Source organism: Nerophis lumbriciformis, linkage group LG22, assembly GCF_033978685.3.
Source record: "Nerophis lumbriciformis linkage group LG22, RoL_Nlum_v2.1, whole genome shotgun sequence".
Taxonomy (NCBI): Eukaryota; Metazoa; Chordata; class Actinopteri; order Syngnathiformes; family Syngnathidae; genus Nerophis; species Nerophis lumbriciformis.
This window is the reverse complement of record NC_084569.2, coordinates 3,166,789-3,187,858: the sequence shown is the minus strand read 5'-3', so window position 1 is coordinate 3,187,858 and position 21,070 is coordinate 3,166,789. Positions and strand designations below refer to the sequence as shown.

The 21,070-nt window shown below is 42.8% G+C and overlaps 1 protein-coding gene across 1 annotated transcript in view; it reads right to left on the bottom strand.

The window, feature by feature from the left end:
• Nucleotides 1–1,574: 1,574 nt before the first annotated feature.
• The window catches only part of LOC133615667 (large ribosomal subunit protein mL37-like), a 31,846-nt gene continuing 12,350 nt past the window's right edge, over nucleotides 1,575–21,070 (bottom strand). Inside the window, exons 4-8 of the mRNA XM_061974424.2 lie at nucleotides 20,600–20,788; nucleotides 14,789–14,943; nucleotides 10,869–11,000; nucleotides 6,767–6,841; nucleotides 1,575–1,760 (exon numbers count right to left, since the gene is read on the bottom strand). Coding sequence (XP_061830408.1) covers nucleotides 1,683–1,760; nucleotides 6,767–6,841; nucleotides 10,869–11,000; nucleotides 14,789–14,943; nucleotides 20,600–20,788 — 629 coding nt within the window. The 3' untranslated portion in view covers nucleotides 1,575–1,682. The remainder of the gene's footprint in view (nucleotides 1,761–6,766; nucleotides 6,842–10,868; nucleotides 11,001–14,788; nucleotides 14,944–20,599; nucleotides 20,789–21,070) is intronic.

The window sequence follows — 21,070 nt, the reverse complement described above, 5'->3', positions numbered from 1 at the left end:
AAACGTTCTGTGTGCTTTTTCCTCCTGTATAACAGGTTAGTTTTGGTGAATCAACTCACTGAATAATATCCATGTGATCTTTATAAGTTTAAGTACACATTCTGATGGTGGAGCCTAACTCTAAAGTGTTTGTGAGTTGTAGTTTGTATTTGTGAATGAATCCAGTGCACAGCTGCAGTAATCAATACAAAAAGGCGACGTGAGTGCGCAATGTTTATATAGGAACTTCTGATCCTAATTCAGACTCCCAAATTAGAGCTCCCGTTTTCTTATTGATTTTATAATGTATATTTGTATAATGTGTGTGTTCTGAAATAGTGACAGAGAATAGAACAAGGATGGACAATTCAACCCTTAACTCAACAATGAGTAGATGAGTGTTATGTTTAAATTAGTGATTCCCAGAGCCCAAAAAAAGTCTGCGGGCTATAGAGCGTTTTCTATTGGGGCTCCAGTACTATGGAATGCCCTTCCGGTAACAATTAGAGATGCTACCTCAGTAGAAGCATTTAAGTCCCATCTTAAAACTCATTTGTATACTCTAGCCTTTAAATAGCCCCCCTGTTAGACCAGTTGATCTGCCGTTTCTTTTCTTTCCTCCTCTGCTCCCCTTTTCCTTGGGGGGGGGGTTCCCAGCCGATTATCCGCGGATAATCGGCTGGGAACATCTCTGCGCTGCTGACCCGTCTCCGCTCGGGATGGTGTCCTGCTGGCCCCACTATGGACTGGACTCTTACTATTATGTTGGATCCACTATGGACTGGACTCTCACAATATTATGTCAGACCCACTCGACATCCATTGCTTTCGGTCTCCCCTAGAGGGGGGGGGGGGGGGGGGTTACCCACATATGCGGTCCTCTCCAAGGTTTCTCATAGTCATTCACATCGACGTCCCACTGGGGTGAGTTTTTCCTTGCCCTTATGTGGGCTTTGGACCGAGGATGTCGTTGTGGCTTGTGCAGCCCTTTGAGACACTTGTGATTTAGGGCTATATAAATAAAGATTGATTGATTATGTGTGTGTATGTGTAAATAAATGAACACTGAAATTCAAGTATTACTTCTATTTATTTATATATATATATATATATATATATATATATATATATATATATATATATATGTATACATATATATAATATATATATGTAATTTAAAAAAAATATATAGCTAGAATTCACTGAAAGTCAAGTATTTCTTATATATATATACCGGTATATATATATATATATATCTTAACCACGCCCCCGCCCCACCCCCGACCACGCCCCCCACCCCCCACCCCCCGAAATCGGAGGTCTCAAGGTTGGCAAGTATGCTCCAGTAGCAAGTGTGAGACTTATTGATGCTTACATTGATTTTTATTTCCAAAGGTGTGCGACCAAATATTTAGTTGAGGGCGCCAATAATCTTGTCCAGTCCATTTTTGGAGTTCTGAGTCAAATAATATCACATTTGGCTTTTTTTTGTGTTCTTTTTTCGTGTTGTTCCAATGCAAACAAAATAAATAAACATGTCAATACCAAAGCATTAAGTGCTGCATTATCCGACACAAATGCAGGGGTGCATATACTTTTGGCCAAGAGTGTATTTGTGATGACTCAATGGTATGGCAGTCTTCACACGTGACATTGTTGTCATTGCAAACACTGACTTACACTTAGTACCTGGGGTCTTAGGGCTACACCGTGCCGTGAAGGTACAGGGCAAGGAACTTGGAGAAGGTCTCTGCCTTATATCCTGCTAGACCGGCTGGAACCTACAGTGGAAAGAAAACAAGCAATTCAGATCTTCTTACATTTCAGTCACAGTTTGTTCAAAAGAGAATGCAGCTTAAAATCCTTGTACTCGCTTTTATTTAGATGCAAATGTCATGGCACCTATCAACCAAATCTAAACATGTGGGGAAAAAGTTCAATATACCGTATTTTCCGGACCATAGGGCATTATAAGGCGCACTGCCGATGAGCGGGTCTAGTCAGGTCTATTTTCATACAAAAGGCGCATTAAAGGAGTCATATTATGATTATTTTATCAATGTAAAAGACTTCCTTGTGGTCTACATAACATGTAATGCTGGTTCTTTGCTCAAAATGTTGCATAGATGATGTTTTACACATCTTCAACTCACTTTCTGACAGTCTCTTCAGGATGCACCGTTTTGTGGGCGCTCTTATTTACGTGCCTCCACTTGGACAGCATCTTCTCCCCGTCATCTTTGTTGTAGCGGTGTAGCGTGCAAGGACAGGAGTGGAAGAAGTGTCAAAAGATGGCGCTAACTGTTTTAATGACATTCAGACTTGACTTCAATCAATAACGGAGCAGCATCTCCTCATCCGTGGCTCACTAGTGCATCAACAACACCCGAAATGTGTCCCGTGAAAAACTCTCCCACCGGAACTCTCTAATAACTAAAGTTCCTTGGGTGAATAATGTAAAGTCACTACACCGGTATGTTTTAGTGCTTTCATGGCGAGTTTACTGACAGATATAAGTAAGAACTTTACACTACTTTATATTAGAAATGGCAACAGTGGAGGATGAATGTCACATAACAAGAAGATAGAGAAAAAGAAGAAGCTTATCGACAACAAAGGCAGACGCGCACACATTTTCAGGACTTATGCAGATCCCAAATACAGGTTCCAGAAGGTAAGAAAAGTTGCTTTTGCGTAATATTGCGAAACAAAACAGCAGATAATATGTCTTACCTTATACACACAGCATAATAATACTCCTATGTTGAAGCACAGTACAATCCATCAAGTGGTGTGGCTTCATAGCTTACCAAAGTCCTACTAAAACATTTTGACAGATTTTTGAGCACCGTGTGTAATGTTCTATATTTTCAATGGAACATATAAAATGTTAGTGTTTACTTGAGTCATATTGCAGTCCACACATATCTCTTATGTGTGACTGCCATCTACTGGTCACATTTATCATTACACCATGTACCAAATAAAATAGCTTAGAGGTCGGTAAGCACAACCAAAATGATTCCTTACATTAGGCGCACCGGGTTATAAGGCGCACGGTCGACTTTTGGGAAAATTAAAGTATTTTGAGTGCGCCGTATAGTCCGGAAAATATGGTAGTGACCATACCTACTTAGTGGCCTAGTGGTTAGAGTGTCCGCCCTGAGTTTGGTAGGTCGTGAGTTCAAACCCCGGCCTCATACCAAAGACTATAAAAATGGGAGCCATTACCTCCCTGCTTGGCACTCAGCATCAAGGCTTGGAATTGGGGGTTAAATCACCAAAAATGATTACCGGGCGTGGCCACCGCTGCTGCTCACTGCTCCCCTCACATCCCAGGGGGTGATCAAGGGTGATGGGTCAAATGCAGAGAATAATTTCGCCACACCTAGTGTGTGTGTGTGTGACTATCATTGCTACTTTAAATCTTTAATTTGTGACGAAAAAAGGTCAAAAAGACAAGGAAAAGGGCAACTGGACCAGGTGAAAGTCATGTAATGTGGGAAAAAGGAGTTAAAAGGCTCTACAAGTATGATCACACATACCAAGCCAGCACACAAGAATATTTGCTGCTTCCGTTAAACTCAGAAGCTGGAAGTCGGACCTGAGAATGACGTCACAGCTGAGTTATGAATGTTAAGGGGTCGGAAATCAAAATGGCCAAATCTACGAAAGTTATTGTGCTCGCCTCATGAAAATGGTTTAATTTACACAACAGTAACATGAACATTTATAAGACAATACTTTGTATATGGCTGATTTAGTGTGACAATAAGAAAGAAATGGTTTACATTGAGTGCAGCCATCCAACACTGGGATGGTGTCAGACTAGGACACGTTACAGTACAACTGACTAACCACTCACAAATTCTGACTTGCCAGTACAAAAGGAAGGCACCATAAATATTGCCTTTCAACATATCGCTACATTGAAGATGTTTTACGACTTTTTCTTTGAAATGTTTTGTAACCAAAGGCGATGGCTGTTTACAACCCCCTTCCCTTAGAAACAGCTGTTGCCATGTAATCAGGGAAAGTCCAAATAAAAGAGGAGGCGTACAATCTTTCGTCAGAGCGTGGTGGGACACCTTGTACTAGAGATGCGCGGATAGGCAATTTATTTCATCCGCAACCGCGTCAGAAAGTCGTCAACCATCCGCCATCCACCCGATGTAACGTTTGATCAGAACTGCACCCGCCCGCCATCCGCCCGCACCCGCCCGAAGTTTTATTTACGGAGGCAATAATTGAGCATGGATTTCCAATCGCACTGGCTGATCACATGGGACAGTTAAATGTTTGTAATGCAACCTTTAAAAATCATTACGCGGTGATCGCGGTCCCAAAAATAAACTTTTCTTGCATGATAATGTCCAGAAAAATTCGCTTTATATTACTATAGAGTCCTTTTAACGAATGAGTTTGATGGTTTATCACAAACCTTAAATGAAAGAAGTCCTTTGTTCTCCTGCACCATGCGCTTTGGCCTTGCTTCGTGTTTGGTGCGCAATCCTGTCGGCTGTATTTCACAGCACGACATACTGTTAAAAGTGTTTATACTATTTATGCTTTCAAGTCCAAGTTGAAGAAATCTTGTTAAATGTTGACAGCATAACTACCAAAATACAGAAGTATGTCCTTAATATTTTTGCAGTGCTATTTCTGTTGAAAAGTTCAAATGATTACATTAGAGATGTGATGTGCCACTTTTCAAGTGTCTGATGGCTTAAATTAATTTTCATTAATTTTTCATATTTTGAATTCTTTTGAAAGGCTTACAAAAAAACTACATTTGAATTGTAATTCCATGCTATTGACAGGACTATTAATTTTAATGAAGTTAGCTTACCATGTTTACAGTATGATAATTGTGATAGAAATGTGAATTTTAGGCACAGAATATTTTGTACAATTGAACAAGGCAGTAGATTATACAAGCTTGGACAGAAAGTTAATAATGACACCAATTTTTTTTTAATGGAATTGTTTAGTACTGTTTTACCATTTGTTTACTGTAAAAAGTGTTGATACTGTTTATACTTTCAATTAACAAATTGAAGTCTTGTGAAAGGTTGACAGGATAACTGGCATTAACTGTCAAAATCATTTCAAACTATTGAAGTTAGCTTACAGAATAAACATGTCAATCAACCCATATGATTTTTGCTGTAATATTTTTGTTTTGAAAAGTCACTGTGACTGATAGAAAAGTGATGGTTTTAGCAACATTTTAACCTGTCTGAATGCTAATAATCATTTTGCGTCGGGGGGCGAAGCCCTGAACCCTCCACCAGGACTTTGTCCTGGACCTACCGGGGCCTGCGGCCCTTGGACCCTGGCTACTAGGTTTTTCTGATTTCAAAAGTTGGCAGGTATGGTGAGGTTATAAAGCTTTTGCCTGTTAAAGAAAGGAGACTGATCCAATGCAGCACAGACTTTCGCGTGCCACGCTGTCACGACCCAGACGCACACCAGTGCGCAATCATATGGGAGCCGCGCTGAGCGCACCTCCAAGCGCGTCTCGCTGCCGGCGACGGCCAGGTATGGGCCCACGCTCCAGCGCCATCCATTTTCAGGGCTAGTTGATTCGGCAGGTGGATTGTTACACACTCCTTAGCGGGTTCCGACTTCCATGGCCACCGTCCTGCTCTCTATATAAACCAGGGTGAGCCCCACCCCTTTCGTGAGCGCACTGCGCGCGGAGTGACCCCTGTTACGCGCCCCCGGCAACAGGGGTGGCGGGCAGGTAAGCTGCGCGGGCGGAGTGCGCGGAGTGACCCATGTTACGAGCCCCCGGCCACGGGGGTGGCGGGCAGGTAAGCTGCTTACCTGCTGCGCGTGACGCCGGCCGCGGCGAAGGCGGACGAGGCGGGGTGTCGGTGCGGTGGGCGCGGTGGTGACCCTGGACGTGCGTCGGGCCCTTCTCGCGGATCGCCTCAGCTACGGCTCCCGGTGGGGCCCTCTCGGGGGAAGGGGCCTCGGTCCCGGACCCCGGCGAGGCGTCCCTTCTCCGCTCCGTAAAAGTGTCCATCTCTTTTCTTTTCTTTTTCTTCTGTTGTGGCATATGCTGCAGGTGCCTGCTCGTTTTTCATATGTGGGTAACAACATTTAACTATGTATATATATTTACCAATTGGTTTAACTGCCACCCGCAAAAAAAAAAAAAAAAAAAATCTAATTAATCCGCCCGACCCGACCCGCGCGCGGAAAAAATCTTATTTTTTTTAATTTCATCCGCGGATAATCCGCGGACTCCGCGGTTGTGGCCGCAAACCGCGCATCTCTACCTTGTACAGTGTCTACGCGTTTCTCCTCAATTGAGCAAAATGTAATTCTGTCTGTTTAATTCCTTGCTTCTTGTCTGGTTTAATAGATGTCATCAGTGTTTGAACCTGACACTAGTAGTTTAAAGAAGTGTAATTCTTGCTGTTATAAGCTAAGATCAATATCGTTTGCCTGCTCAATTTTGCACTTTTCATGTGTTTTATTGCTCATTCTGTACTTTGCAATATTTTAGTTCTGTATTTCATTTTTTTAAATGTTCATATTAGTACAAGCACTTAACGTTTGAAGATTGTAATTTTGTATTTATTTTTACAAAATATGAATAAAATAGTATACACATTTGCTATAAATAGCCAGACACAATAAATAAAATAGGCCTTTTAGTTCTTTGGGTTTGATAATAGTAGCTACCTAACTTGGCCTATTCCTCACCCACTAAATCTAAAACTCTATTTTAGTCCCACGAGGTACCTGGTAAATATCTGCAAGTCTGATACTGTACCTTCACTTCTTTCTTTTTGATGAGTGGTCGGACTTTTGCAAAATCGTAGAGCTCGACATCTTCATCCAGCCAAACCTACAACAAAATAATTAATGATAAACATTCAGTTCTTACGTCAACTATTAAAATATATTAGATAATGCCGTGACTATTGAATGGCACATTCCATAAATGGAAAAGGCTACAGGCGTCCAGAAAGAAATGTGCAGTAAATGTGCGCAAATGTGTTAATAAATCAGACATATTGAGGCTGAGTACACAACAATATGTTTACAAAATAGCCATATAAGAACAATAATGACTTGGGCTGCATATGCACGGTCATGGGTTTCAAGTTGTAATTAAGACTACTTTCCAAAATGACATCATTGATGTGTGTGTGTGTGTGTGTGTGTGTGTGTGTGTGTGTGTGTGTGTGTGTGTGTGTGTGTGTGTGTGTGTGTGTGTGTGTGTGTGTGTGATCCAAGGTGTATTTCACTCAATCACATTTCAGTTAAAACTTTATTCTGCAAAACTTCTCTTTCTCTTGTGGGCAGTTGATGTATTTTTAAGGGGCTAAACTTAAAATAGTGACAGGGAATCAAATATTTTTTACTGTAACATTTTTGGCTCATGTTAAAGGGACTGTTTGCAACATTTACACAGATGCCTAGAGGGCGCCAACTTTTTCCAATGTATTTTACACAGTACATTATGAGGGGCCGTTAGGGACATTATTCAGAATTACCTCTTACACACACATGACTGAAATGCCCTCAAATAAGTGAAATGTTTTTCTCTCACACACACTACTGAAACACTCCCACACACTACTGAAATGTTTTCTCTCACCTCTATTTAAACACTCTCATACACACTACTGAAATGTTTTTCTCTTGCACACTACTGTAACAATCTCATACACACTACTGGAACACTCTTAAACACACCACTGAAATGTTTTTCTCTCATACACACTATTGAAACACTCATACAAACCACTGAAATGTTTTCTCTCACACACACTAAAGAAACACTCTCATATACACCACTGAAATGTTTTTCTCTCATACACACTATTGAAACACTCATACAAACCACTGAAATGTTTTCTCTCACACACACACACACACACACACACACACACACACACACACACACACACACACACACACACACACACACACACACACACACTATTGAAATGTTTTTCTCACCCACACTACTGAAACACTCATACACACTACTGAAACACTCTCATACACACTCTCACATACTACTGAAACATTTTCATACACTACTGAAGTGGTCTCAAATCCATCCATTTTCTACCGCTTGTCCCTTTTGGGGTCACGGGGGGTGCTGGAGCCTATCTCAGCTGCATTCGGGCGGAAGGTAGTGTACACCCTGGACAAGTCGCCACCTCATCGCAGGTGGTCTCAAATAACAACTGAAATGTTTTTCTGTCACACACTACTGAAACACTTTCATACACACCACTGAAATATTTTCTCTCATACACACTATTGAAACACTCTCATACACACCACTGAAATGTTTTCTCTCACACACTACTGAAACACTCATACACACTACTGAAACACTCTCATACACACGCTCACATACTACTGAAACACTCTCATACACACTATTGAAACACTCTCATAACACAACACTGAAATGTTTTTCTCACACACACACTACTGAAACACTCATTCACACCATTGAAACACTCCCATACACACTACTGAAATGTTTTTCTCACACACACTACTGAAACACTCATGCACACTACTGAAACACTCTCACACACACTCACATACTACTGAAACACTCTCATACACACTACTGAAACACTCTCATACACACTCACATACTACTGAAACACTCTCATACACACTCCTGAAATGTTTCTCACACACACACACACACACACACACACACACACACACACACACACATACACACACACACACACACACACACACACACACACACACACGCACACACACACACACACACACACACACACACACAGTGCTAATCAATTGAAAACAGTACTATACTACCATAGAAAAATACCGATACTGTTTATGCTGCTGTGCGGCGGTGACTACAGAGCCGAGGCGCATGATGTTGAGTGTGTCAAAACGTACACACAAAGTGACATTGTGGAGAGGAAAAATGGCAAAAAAAAGGTCAAGTCTACTGGTTAATAAAGAGGGTGGTGAAGTACAATTTGGAAGTATTTGGGCTTCAAAGCGAACGGTAAAAGTGACGCTTTAAACAGGGACACTTTTTTTTGTATTTACTAATACCGTAATTGTATTTTTCTTAAAGCACAGAGTGGCAACCATAAATCATGAATAATTTAATATCATTTCATTAAAGCCTTGTATTCTATTCTAACCTCATACTTGATTATGGAAGACTATATGTGATATGGAACATTTTAAATTGTTCTTTGAGTGCAACAAGAAAAGCCCAATGTGTTTAATGCCTTTTAATTTCTATTTTAACCTTCTTAAATTGTTCTATGAGTGCAATAGGAAACATATGTTTATTGTATTGTAAGATTTCCTGTTAAAATAAAGCCAACATTGACATTTTTTGTACTTCCCTTTATTTTGAAAGGTTTGGAAAAGTATCGAACAGTATCAATATATATTTTGGTACCGGTCCCAAATTATTGGTATCGGGACACCTAATGTGCATACAGTATGGAGCCGCTCCCCTATGTTAATATTTATCACCTCCATCCCCGGCAAATAAACTACATTTCTTTGTATTTTCAAGGGGAATTGCACTTTTCTTTGGAATTTGGTCTATCATTCACAATCCACATGTTTTGCTTTTTTATGCATTCCAACTTGTTAATAAATGCTAGTACCGTATTTTCCGCACCATAAGGCGCCCTGGGTTATAAGCCGCGCCTTCAATGAACGGCATATTTCAAAACTTTGTCCACCTATAAGCCGCCCCGTGTTATAAGCCGCATCTAACTGCGCTAAAGGAATGTCAAAAAAACAGTCAGATAGGTCAGTCAAACTTTAATAATATATTAAAAACCAGCGTGATGTGGGCGCGCATGGAGTCGTATATCAACATGGACGGAGCTGCGTGAAAAAAGCCACCCGGCCTCTTCGCGTAAACTTACCTTAACCACTCGCTCATCTTTTCTTCATCCATCCCTTCGAGTTAGCTTTTATGATGACGCCGGCTGGAAAGGTCTCTTTTGGCAAGGTCTTCCTTTTGAATATCACCATGGGTGGAAGTTTCTGGCCATTAGCATGGCAAGCTAGAACCACAGTGAAGGATGACTTCTCATTCCCTGTGGTGCGAATATTCACCGTACGTGCTCCCGTTGTATCCACAGTGCGGTTCACAGGAATATCAAAAGTCAGTGGAACCTCGTCCATGTTGATAATGTTCTCTGGCCGGATCTTTTTTTCAGCTATCTTGTTTTTACAATATGCACGGAAAGTAGCCAGCTTTTCTTGAAAGTCTTTAGGCAGTTGCTGTGAAATAGTAGTCCGTGTGCGGATGGAGAGATTGCGTCTTTTCATGAACCGGAAACCTGTCGCTTAGTAGGAGCCATTTTGTGGTCTTTACAGATGTAAACACACAAAGGAAATGAAACGTAATATCCGCGCGCTTCTTCTTCTTCTACGCGGGCGGGTGGTTGCTTACAGTAGAAGAAGAAGCGCTTCCTCTTCTATGGGGGCGGGTGCTTACCTTGGCGGTTGCTTGCGTAGAAGAAGAAGCACTTCCTCTTCTACGGGGAAAAAAGATGGCGGCTGTTTACCGTAGTTGCGAGACCGAAACTTTATGAAAATGAATCTTAATATTAATCCATATATAAAGCGCACCGGGTTATAAGCCGCACTGTCAGCTTTTGAGTAAATTTGTGGTTTTTAGGTGCGGCTAATAGTGCGGAAAATACGGTAATAGTCAGCTAACAATTGAGGTGACGGGATTCGTTTTAACCTCCATCTACCATTGACTTTGTTTTGCTCAAACAAGTGTTTGAGTTTAAGGGACTAGTTTAGAAATGGGGATGATATTGTAACTGCACATTTTTATTTTTACAATTAGAGACTGAGACCATTATTTTTGTAAAAACCTGGTTCTTGATGCCGTCGTCTTGTCTCAGATCTGTAGTGTTGAGCTGGAAAACCATGAACTGGAAGATTCTGCCATTGGTCCCCACTGCCTGTACTGTAATAGGATGGTCTAACACACACATAGTCTTGGCCTTAGTGTAGACCACACAAAAAAGAGAGAGAAATGGATAGAGACAGAGGGAAGAAAAGTAAGTTAGACCACTTTCACATTCACAAATCTCAAACATATTGCAGAAGCAACCATTGATTCAGAACGTAAGATAAATTCCGGACTATAAGGCGCTATTTATTTTCCTGCGCTTTGAACCTTGCGGCTTATAAAACGGTGCAGCTAATTTGTGAGGCACAAGCAAAGACACTGACAGGTACGTTATTGTTTGTGCTATGGGTTGCTCTTTTGGATGTGTTTGCTCACTGCAGGTATTACGGGGTGAACATCTACAGTAATACCCTCTGCTTCGTGCTTTCAACCGGAATTACAAAGTGCCGTTTTGTCTTCTATTCGTCCATAGCGTTTCTACTCGTATGGGTTCGTCTGCTCCAAACAACGTTTGTCGGTTTTACAATATAACTAAAACAATTCATACATACTAAACCGTCCCATGTGTGATGTCTGTAGGAGTGTTTTGTGTATATTTATACGTGCTATCTTAACGTAATCTAGCTATTATCTATGCTAACACGTTTGCGGGATAGTGGAGGTCCCATTGGCTCCATTGTAAGCGGACTTTTATTTACGTTTATTTTATATTTACAATGCATTAAAAACATCCATCTGTCGTCATGTCTTTCATAATGATTGTGAACGATAGGCAAAATTCCCCAAAAAGTGCAGTTGCCTTTTAAGATGCTGTATTTTCCGGACTATAGTATGTGAGCCACAGCCAATCATTTTAGGGAATACAAATATTTTACCATATATTAGCCGCACCGGACTATAAGCCGCAGATATAGACGTTGCGAAATTTGTTATTTACACAGAAATATCCTGTATATTTTAAAAGCATTCTGGTCACCTTCTGTGAGCAGAATGTGTTTTGTTTTCCCAATATATGAATCAGTTCTTAAATCCAACGTTTTCTTTGTTCTAGTATTGATAACATCGATTCATTCCTTTTTAAAACAATCTTAAATAGATACCTGCTAGAGATGCGCGGATAGGCAATTATTTCATCCGCAACCGCATCAGAAAGTCATCAACCATCCGCCATCCACCCGATCTAACATTTAATCAGAACCGCATCCGCCCGCACCCGCCCGTTGTTATATATCTAATATAGACGATGCAAGGCATTAGTGAGGTTATAAAGCTTTTGCCTGTTAAAGAAAGGAGACTGATCCAATGCAGCACAGACATTCGCGTGCCACGCTGTCACGGCCCAGACGCACACCAGTGCGCAATCATATGGGAGCCGCGCTGAGCGCACCTCCAAGCGCGTCTCGCTGCCGGCGACGGCCGGGTATATGGGCCCGACGCTCCAGCGCCATCCATTTTCAGGGCTAGTTGATTCGGCAGGTGGGTTGTTACACACTCCTTAGCGGGTTCCAACTTCCATGGCCACCGTCCTAGCTGCTGTCTATATCAACCAGGGTGAGCCCCACGCCTTTCGTGAGCGCACTGCGGGCGGAGTGACCCCTGTTACGCGCCCCCGGCAACTGGGGTGGCGGGCAGGTAAGCTGCGCGGGCGGAGCGCGCGGAGTGACCCCTGTTACGAGCCCCCGGCCACGGGGGTGGCGGGCAGGTAAGCTGCTTACCTGCTGCGCGTGACGCCGGCCGCGGCGAAGGCGGACGAGGCGGGGTGTCGGTGAGGTGGGCGCGGTGGTGACCCTGGACGTGCGTCGGGCCATTCTCGCGGATCGCCTCAGCTACGGCTCCCGGTGGGGCCCTCTCGGGGGAAGGGGCCTCGGTCCCGGACCCCGGCGAGGCGTCGGGGGCCTTCTCCGCTCCGTAAAAGTGTCCATCTCTTTTCTTTTTTTTCTTCTGTTGTGGCATATGCTGCAGGTGCCTGCTCGTTTTTCGTATGTGGGTAACAACATTTAACTATGTATATATATTTCCCAATTGGTTTAACTGCCACCCGCCTGAATCTATTTAAAATCTAATTTTTTTTAATTTCAACCGCCCGACCCGGCCCGACCCGACCCGCGGATAAAATCTAATTTTTTTAAATTTCATCCGCCCGATCCGCGGATAATCCGCGGACTCCGCGGTTGTGCCCGCAAACCGCGCATCTCTACTGTACGTCCATTTATTCCAGCTGACATCGGCTGAGAGGTCGCCAGCCAATTGCACGTTGCAGAATATTTGTTGCACATTTGCATTTTTTTTGTCTCAAGGTTTACTTTAGGAAGGATTGTATTGCTACAAGGAAGGAGAAAACAAGGCGGGAATTGATTTGGTCGATAAACTGTAATGGTGCGGTTTGGATTATCAGACATGGAAAAGTGTTATCACGTCCATCCATCCATCCATCTTCTTCCGCTTATCCGAGGTCGGGTCGCGGGGGCAGCAGCCTAAGCAGGGAAGCCCAGACTTCCCTCTCCCCAGCCACTTCGTCCAGCTCTTCCTGTGGGACCCCGAGGCGTTCCCAGGCCAGCCGGGAGACATAGTCTTCCCAACGTGTCCTGGGTCTTCCCCGCGGCCTCCTACCGGGGGGACGTGCCCTAAACACCTCCCTAGGGAGGCGTTCGGGTGGCATCCTGACCAGATGCCCGAACCACCTCATCTGGCTCCTCTCGATGTGGAGGAGCAGCGGCTTTACTTTGAGCTCCTCCCGGATGGCAGAGCTTCTCACCCTATCTCTAAGGGAGAGCCCCGCCACCCGGCGGAGGAAACTCATTTGGGCCGCTTGTACCCGTGATCTTGTCCTTTCGGTCATAACCCAAAGCTCATGACCATAGGTGAGGATGGGAACGTAGATCGACCGGTAAATTGAGAGCTTTGCCTTCCGGCTCAACTCCTTCTTCACCACAACGGATCGATACAGCGTCCGCATTACTGAAGACGCCGCACCGATCCGCCTGTCGATCTCACGATCCACTCTTCCCCCACTCGTGAACAAGACTCCGAGGTACTTGAACTCCTCCACTTGGGGCAAGATCTCCTCCCCAACCCGGAGATGGCACTCCACCCTTTTCCGGGCGAGAACCATGGACTCGGACTTGGAGGTGCTGATTCTCATCCCAGTCGCTTCACACTCAGCTGCGAACCGATCCAGTGAGAGCTGAAGATGCTGGCCAGATGAAGCCATCAGGACCACATCATCTGCAAAAAGCAGAGACCTAATCCTGCAGCCACCAAACCAGATCCCCTCAACGCCTTGACTGCGCCTAGAAATTCTGTCCATAAAAGTTATGAACAGAATCGGTGACAAAGGGCAGCCTTGGCGGAGTCCAACCCTCACTGGAAACGTGTCCGACTTACTGCCGGCAATGCGGACCAAGCTCTGGCACTGATCATACAGGGAGCGGACTGCCACAATCAGACAGTCCGATACCCCATACTCTCTGAGCACTCCCCACAGGACTTCCCGAGGGACACGGTCCAATGCCTTCTCCAAGTCCACAAAACACATGTAGACTGGTTGGGCAAACTCCCATGCACCCTCAAGGACCCTGCCGAGAGTATAGAGCTGGTCCACAGTTCCACGACCAGGACGAAAACCACACTGTTCCTCCTGAATCCGAGGTTCGACTATCCGGCGTAGCCTCCTCTCCAGTACACCTGAATAGACCTTACCGGGAAGGCTGAGGAGTGTGATCCCACGATAGTTAGAACACAGCCTCCGGTTCCCCTTCTTAAAGAGAGGAACCACCACCCCGGTCTGCCAATCCAGAGGTACCGCCCCCGATGTCCACGCGATGCTGTGTTATCACGTCATCTCTATTATTTATTTCTAGATATGAAGCGATAACTCACCCCAAACAGTTTGTGTGCACGTGCCAGAGCAGATCCAAACAGGAACATGATCATCTTGGCTCTGAACTGCTCAGGGCGAAGCTTACAGCGAACATCCTCGTCTTCCAAAAAGTAAAGTGTGTGGGCGTGAGGGAAAAAATATTTATCTCCAAAACCTGAATGGAAAAACAAAATGTTTTCCCAATTAACAACAGCGATACTATCTTTTATAGAAATGTGTACATAATGCATCATACTGTATTTCCTTATGATCACTGCTCCATATGGTATATTAACTGCCTTCAATTTAATCAGAATCAGAGATACTTTAATAATCCCCGAGGGGAAATTAAGATTTTCAGCACAATCCCATTCAAGAGCAGACAAATATTACAGGGAAACAGAACAGGATCAAACATTACAGGGAGACAGAACAGGATCGCTGACGGGTCTGCAAACTTCCGGCTCCCTTTACAAAAAAGGTGAGAAACAGGTAAACACTGGGGTGGTGGAGAGAAAAAGTAATCAGTCTAATCCTGGGCCCCTGGAGCGGGGGTCCAGACTGAGGCCAAGGAAGAAAAAAAACCTTGTAGCCATAGCACACATAAGAATGTGTGAATGACACAAAGGACATTAAAGACATTAAAAGGGCAGACCTGATGCAAGCAGTCATTTCTACACACAGCCACAAAAGTAAAAACAAACAAAAACAAACATATCCACTGTGGTGGCCTCTGCGGTGTTCAACGCCATCGTCTGCTGGGAGCATGGCCAGAGACAGGAGCAAACCCAACAAAGCAACCAAGAGAGCTGACTCCACCCTCGGCCGCCCACTAAGTCTCGGCCAGTGTCCAGTCCGCATGGATGAGCGAGGATGCGTCTAAGGCAGCGTTTCTCAAAGTGTGGGGCGCGCCCCACTGGTGGGGAATAGAGACATGACAGGTGGGGCGCGAGGAACGGGAGGAAATTTCACTTTAAAATTTTTTTTTAATTATTATATTCTTAGATTTTTTTTTTTTACTATGCTTTCATTTTCTATACACACTGTAAATCACTTTGTGATTCTGTCTGTGAAATCCGCTATATAAATAAATGGAAATTACCGGTACTTATTTTTACTGTAGGCTTTAAATTTCTCGGTAGGAGTGAAAGTTTGACAGACATAGCAACAGTAACTAAGGGGGGCGGGGCTAAGCGGAACAAACTTTCGCGAGGATTGGTAGCAGGCTAATGTGTGGACCACAATTACACAAATATATACATTTGTGACTCACACCTCAAAGGTCGTCGAGCCAGAGCCAGCGCCTGCAGAGAAACAAAAATGTGACGGGCACACACTGTGTCATTCACCGGGAAGCACTCGCGTCAAGGCAGCTCAGCCCCGAACTCAATGAGGTTTTAACAGATGTTGTGAGCGCGGTAAATTTGATCAAAACACGACCACTGAAAGTGCGACTGTTCTCTGCACTGTGTGAGGAAATGGGAGCTGATCATACAGCCGTGCTGTTTCACAGTGAAGCAAGGTGGCTCTCACGGGGCAAAGTGCTGTCACTTGCCCTGTCTTGCCAAATGCATAGCTCCTCCTTTTTTTTTTTGCAAAGATTGCAAAGTGGCACTTTTATTTTATTTATTATTGAACTTGATGCAAGTTATTTGATTTATTATTGAACTTGATGCAAGTTATAACACTTTTTTTTATTTATTATTGAACTTGATGCAAGTTATAACACTTTTGTTTTATTTATTATTGAACTTGATGCAAGTTATAACACTTTTTTTTATTTATTATTGAACTTGATGAAAGTTATTTGATTTATTATTGAACTTGATGCAAGTTATAACACTTTTTTTGATTTATTATTGAACTTGATGCAAGTTATAACACTTTTGTTTGATTTATTATTGAACTTGATGCAAGTTATAAAATTTTTTTGATTTATTATTGAACTTGACGCAAGTTATTTGATTTATTATTGAACTTGATGCAAGTTATAACACTTTTTTTGATTTACTATTGAACGTGATGCAAGTTATAACACTTTTTTTGATTTATTATTGAACTTGATGCAAGTTATAACACTTTTTTTGATTTATTATTGAACTTGATGCAAGTTATAACACTTTTTTTGATTTATTATTGAACTTGATGCAAGTTATAACACTTTTGTTTTATTTATTATTGAACTTGATGGAAGTTATTTTATTTATTATTGAACTTGATGCAAGTTATACCACAACTGCACAGTTATTTTATTTATTATTGAACTTGATGTTATTTTATGTTATTGAGTTTGAATGTATACAACTTGATGTTCAATAAATTTGAAAATGTTAAAGCTTGGCATTAGCGCTCTGTTGGGGCGATGGGGGCAGGTGGGGCTTGAAAACTCCCCCTTGTCCAAAGTGGGGGATGACAAAAAAAGTTTGAGAACCACTGGTCTAAGGAGACCGAGGTGTCCGATACCTGCTCATTGAGAACTTTGCACTTCTGTCTGCCCTTTGTCATAAACAAATTGTACAGGGTAGTGATGAGCCTTTTTATGTGAAGTCCACTCATAACGGATGCCACAGAAGAAGCAGCAGAATGTTTCTGTGGACAATTCATATCGCTTTACTTCGATGAGATATTTACATATGTCCGAATTTAAATGTTACTTCTTTTGATTTCATTGTCATATTACAAAACAGCTAGTGTTTTTCTTCCAAATGTGGTCTTTTGGCTGTCTGCAAAACTGTGTGCTTAACCTTGAAGTGAGGAATGTTAGAGAGAGCGATAATAAGCATTTGTTTTGGTTAGAGAGAGATGACTGCCTGCGACTTAAGAGGGGAGAGGGTTTTGGGTCAGGGAGACAGACCATCTTGGCGGGGCGATAGAATGTTCTATGCTGGACTGGTCTCAAATGTATATCTGCAAAGCTTTGAAAATATATTACAAAATACCTATTCTGTCTCTGGTGGTTTTTCAACTCAGCTTTAAGTGTCGTAAAGAGCTTGGGAGCGACTTGTGACTTGAATTCCCTGGGAGGAACAACTGGTCCAAAACGCAACAATTTCCAAAAAAACTGCAGAGTTGTGATTGGTCAGCTTTTGCCCAGGAGGGTCCATGATCACAGAAAAGCAGACTTTGTGGTGACTTGGTTTGGGTGGAGTGATATTTGGTCCTGTGGTCACAGTCATTCCTTAAAGTTGAGCTCATGACGCTGTTTGTTTCACTTACTGAATCAATCAATCAATCAAACTTGACTTATACAGCCCTCAATCACAAGTGTCTTAAAGGGCTGCACAGGCCACAACAACATCCTGGGCTCACATCCCACATCAGGGCAAGAAAAAAACTCAACCAACTGGGAACGACGAGAAACCTTGGAAGGGACCGCAGATGTGGGGACCCCCACCTGGGTGGATGCCGAGTGGATACAGTTAATAATGTGAAAGTCCAGTTCATAGTGGGGTCAGCAGGGGATCATCTTGCATGTAGACAAGTCGGGGCGCAGAGACGTCACCGACTAATGCAAAAGGAGCGGTCACCCCGGGTCCCGACTTCATGTACAAGTCCGGTCTACGGGGAGAGCAGCAGGGGACCATCTTGAATGGAAACAAGTCAGCGGCGCAGAGATTTGTTGCTAGATGCCGTCTCATGCCTTTTGGCCTTGGAGGCTGTGTGTCTTTAGGTAATATCCGACTTTATTTTGTGATACCCGTGTAAAGATTGCTAAATTGAGGACAATAGGTCTAGCTTGTGTTTAGTAGTATAATGGTGTAGCTGTTAGCTTACAATGTTAGCTTTAGCTGCTAGCTTAGTGTGATTCGAATGCCTTTGTTATATTAAAAGGTAATATTTCTTCATCTACTGTATATATGGAGCTTGTCTATAAATGTTGAGCTTTGTGTATATAGAGTGGTGGTCGAAAGTGTACGTACACTTGTAAAGAACATCATGTCATGGCTGTCTTGACGTTACAATCATCTCTTATTTGTTTGTGATGTAGTGATTGGAGCACATACTTGTTGCTCACAAAAAACATTCATGAAGTTTGCTTCTTTTATGAATTTATTATGACTCTACTGAAAATGTGAGGGTCAAAAGTATACATAAAGCAATGTTAATATTTGCTTACATGTCCCTTGGCAAGTTTACCTGCAATAAGGCACTTTTGGTAGCCATCCACAAGCTTCTGCTTGACCACTTGACCACAAAAATGGTGCAGTTCAGCTAAATTTGTTGGTTTTCCGACATGGACTTGTTTCTTCAGCATTGTCCACACGTTTAAGTCAGGACTTTGGGAAGGCCATTCTAAAACCTTCATTCTAGCCTGATTTAGCCATTCCTTTACCACTTTTGAGGTGTGTTTGGGGTCATTGTCCTGTCGGAACACCCAACTGCGCCCAAGACCCAACCTCTGTGCTGATGATTTTAGCTTGTCCTGAACAATTTGGAGCTAATCCTCCTTTTTCATTGTCCCATTTAAAGCAGCAGTTCCATTGGCAGCAAAACAGGCCCAGAGCATAATACTACCACCACCATGCTTGACGGTAGGCATGGTGACCCTGGGATTAATCATTGTACACCAATGATTGTAGGACTGTGCACCCTAACAATTATATGGTGAAATTTGCGGACGATACCGTGCTCCTAAGCCTTCTACACAAGGATACGGACCCCTCTGTGTACCAAGACGAGATAGACCTATTTATTAGGTGGTGTGATACCAACCATCTTATTTTAAATGTGACCAAGACACAGGAAATGGTTTTGGATCCGAGGAAAGTGACTGACCATGAGCCAGTGGTCATCAAAAATCAGGAAATCACCCAGGTATCCTCATATAAATATTTAGGGGTTCATATTGATAATCTTCTCTGCTGGAAGACACATATTGACAAACTGTGCAATAGACTGCAATAGAGGCTATATTTTTTGCGAAGATTAAGATTGTACGGCGTAAGCAGCCACATCATGATGATTTTCTACCGTGCCATTGTAGAGAGCATCATTAGATACGGGATCACCTCATGGTTTGGCAACCTAACCGTTAAGCTAAAAAGCAAACTGGCCGGCATGCATAAAACGGCAATGAAAATCGTAGGGAGGAAAGAATATGAGCCTATACAGAGCATCTATGAGCAGGCAGTTAGGAAAAAAGCTAAGAAAATTATTTCCAACTCACAACACCCACTCTTTCCTGAATATGGAACCCTGCCATCAGGGAGAAGACTCCGGGTCCCACTATGCAAATTTAACCGCCTGAAATTATCATTTGTCCCAGCCTCCATTAAGCTGACCAACAATGTGCAATATAATTTTAATACATAGGTTAGCACTTTTTTAGCACATAGCACTTTAGCACATAGCACTTTAGAACTAAGCACTTTAGCACACAGCACTTTATCCATGAGCTCTAGTGCAATGCACATTGGTACTTTATCTTTATCTCCATACTGTAGATTTTATGCCTACATCAAAGTGCCACCTATGTCTATCAAGCTCCATGTTGTGATGTTTAAATGTTAGTTGTATGGTTGTGGTTGTGTCTGTGCTTGTGTTTTTGTTCTGTTGGTTTTGGGTATGTTAAGAAAGCAATGATGCACTGTGCCCAAGGCAAATTTCCCCGCGGGGACAATAAAGTTGAACCTTGACCTTGAAAGGCCTCACCTTTTCTCCTCCAAACATATTGCTGGGTATTGTGGCCAAACAGCTCCATTTTTGTTTCATCTGACCACAGAACTTTCCTCCAGAAGGTCTTATATTTGTCCATGTGATGTCAGATGAAACAAAAATTCTCAAAAAAAGCACTATATATATCTATTATTATTATTATTATTATTTCTTACCTGTGCAGTTCACGTCTTCCTTGTACACATGCACTTTCTGCAAGTCCACCGTAGGCGACACGGGATAGAAGGTTTCAAGGGTATGATCTGCTGTGGCGGACACTTCCTGTGTTCCAGAAACTCTTGTGAGAGGATCCATGCTGTTATACACTAAACCATTTTGACCCCGAATCTGGAACAGGTCGTCGCCTGATACACACACAAATGTAGAAAACAAGACGTAAATGTCAGGAAGCAAATCTTTACCAAGCTGAAGTCATACCGCACCCATGCAGTCCTGTGAAAAAATGTCAAAACCTGTGGTATCGTAAGATAATCTTTTATTAGCCTACTTGTGTATGTATATATTTATACCACACTTTCTGTGGGATGCACACCATTTTGCGATGTTTTGTTTGCACTAACCTTCACCGAAAGCCTCAGACTTGAAGCTGTTCTCGCCTATCCACATATATATGGTGTATGGTGACA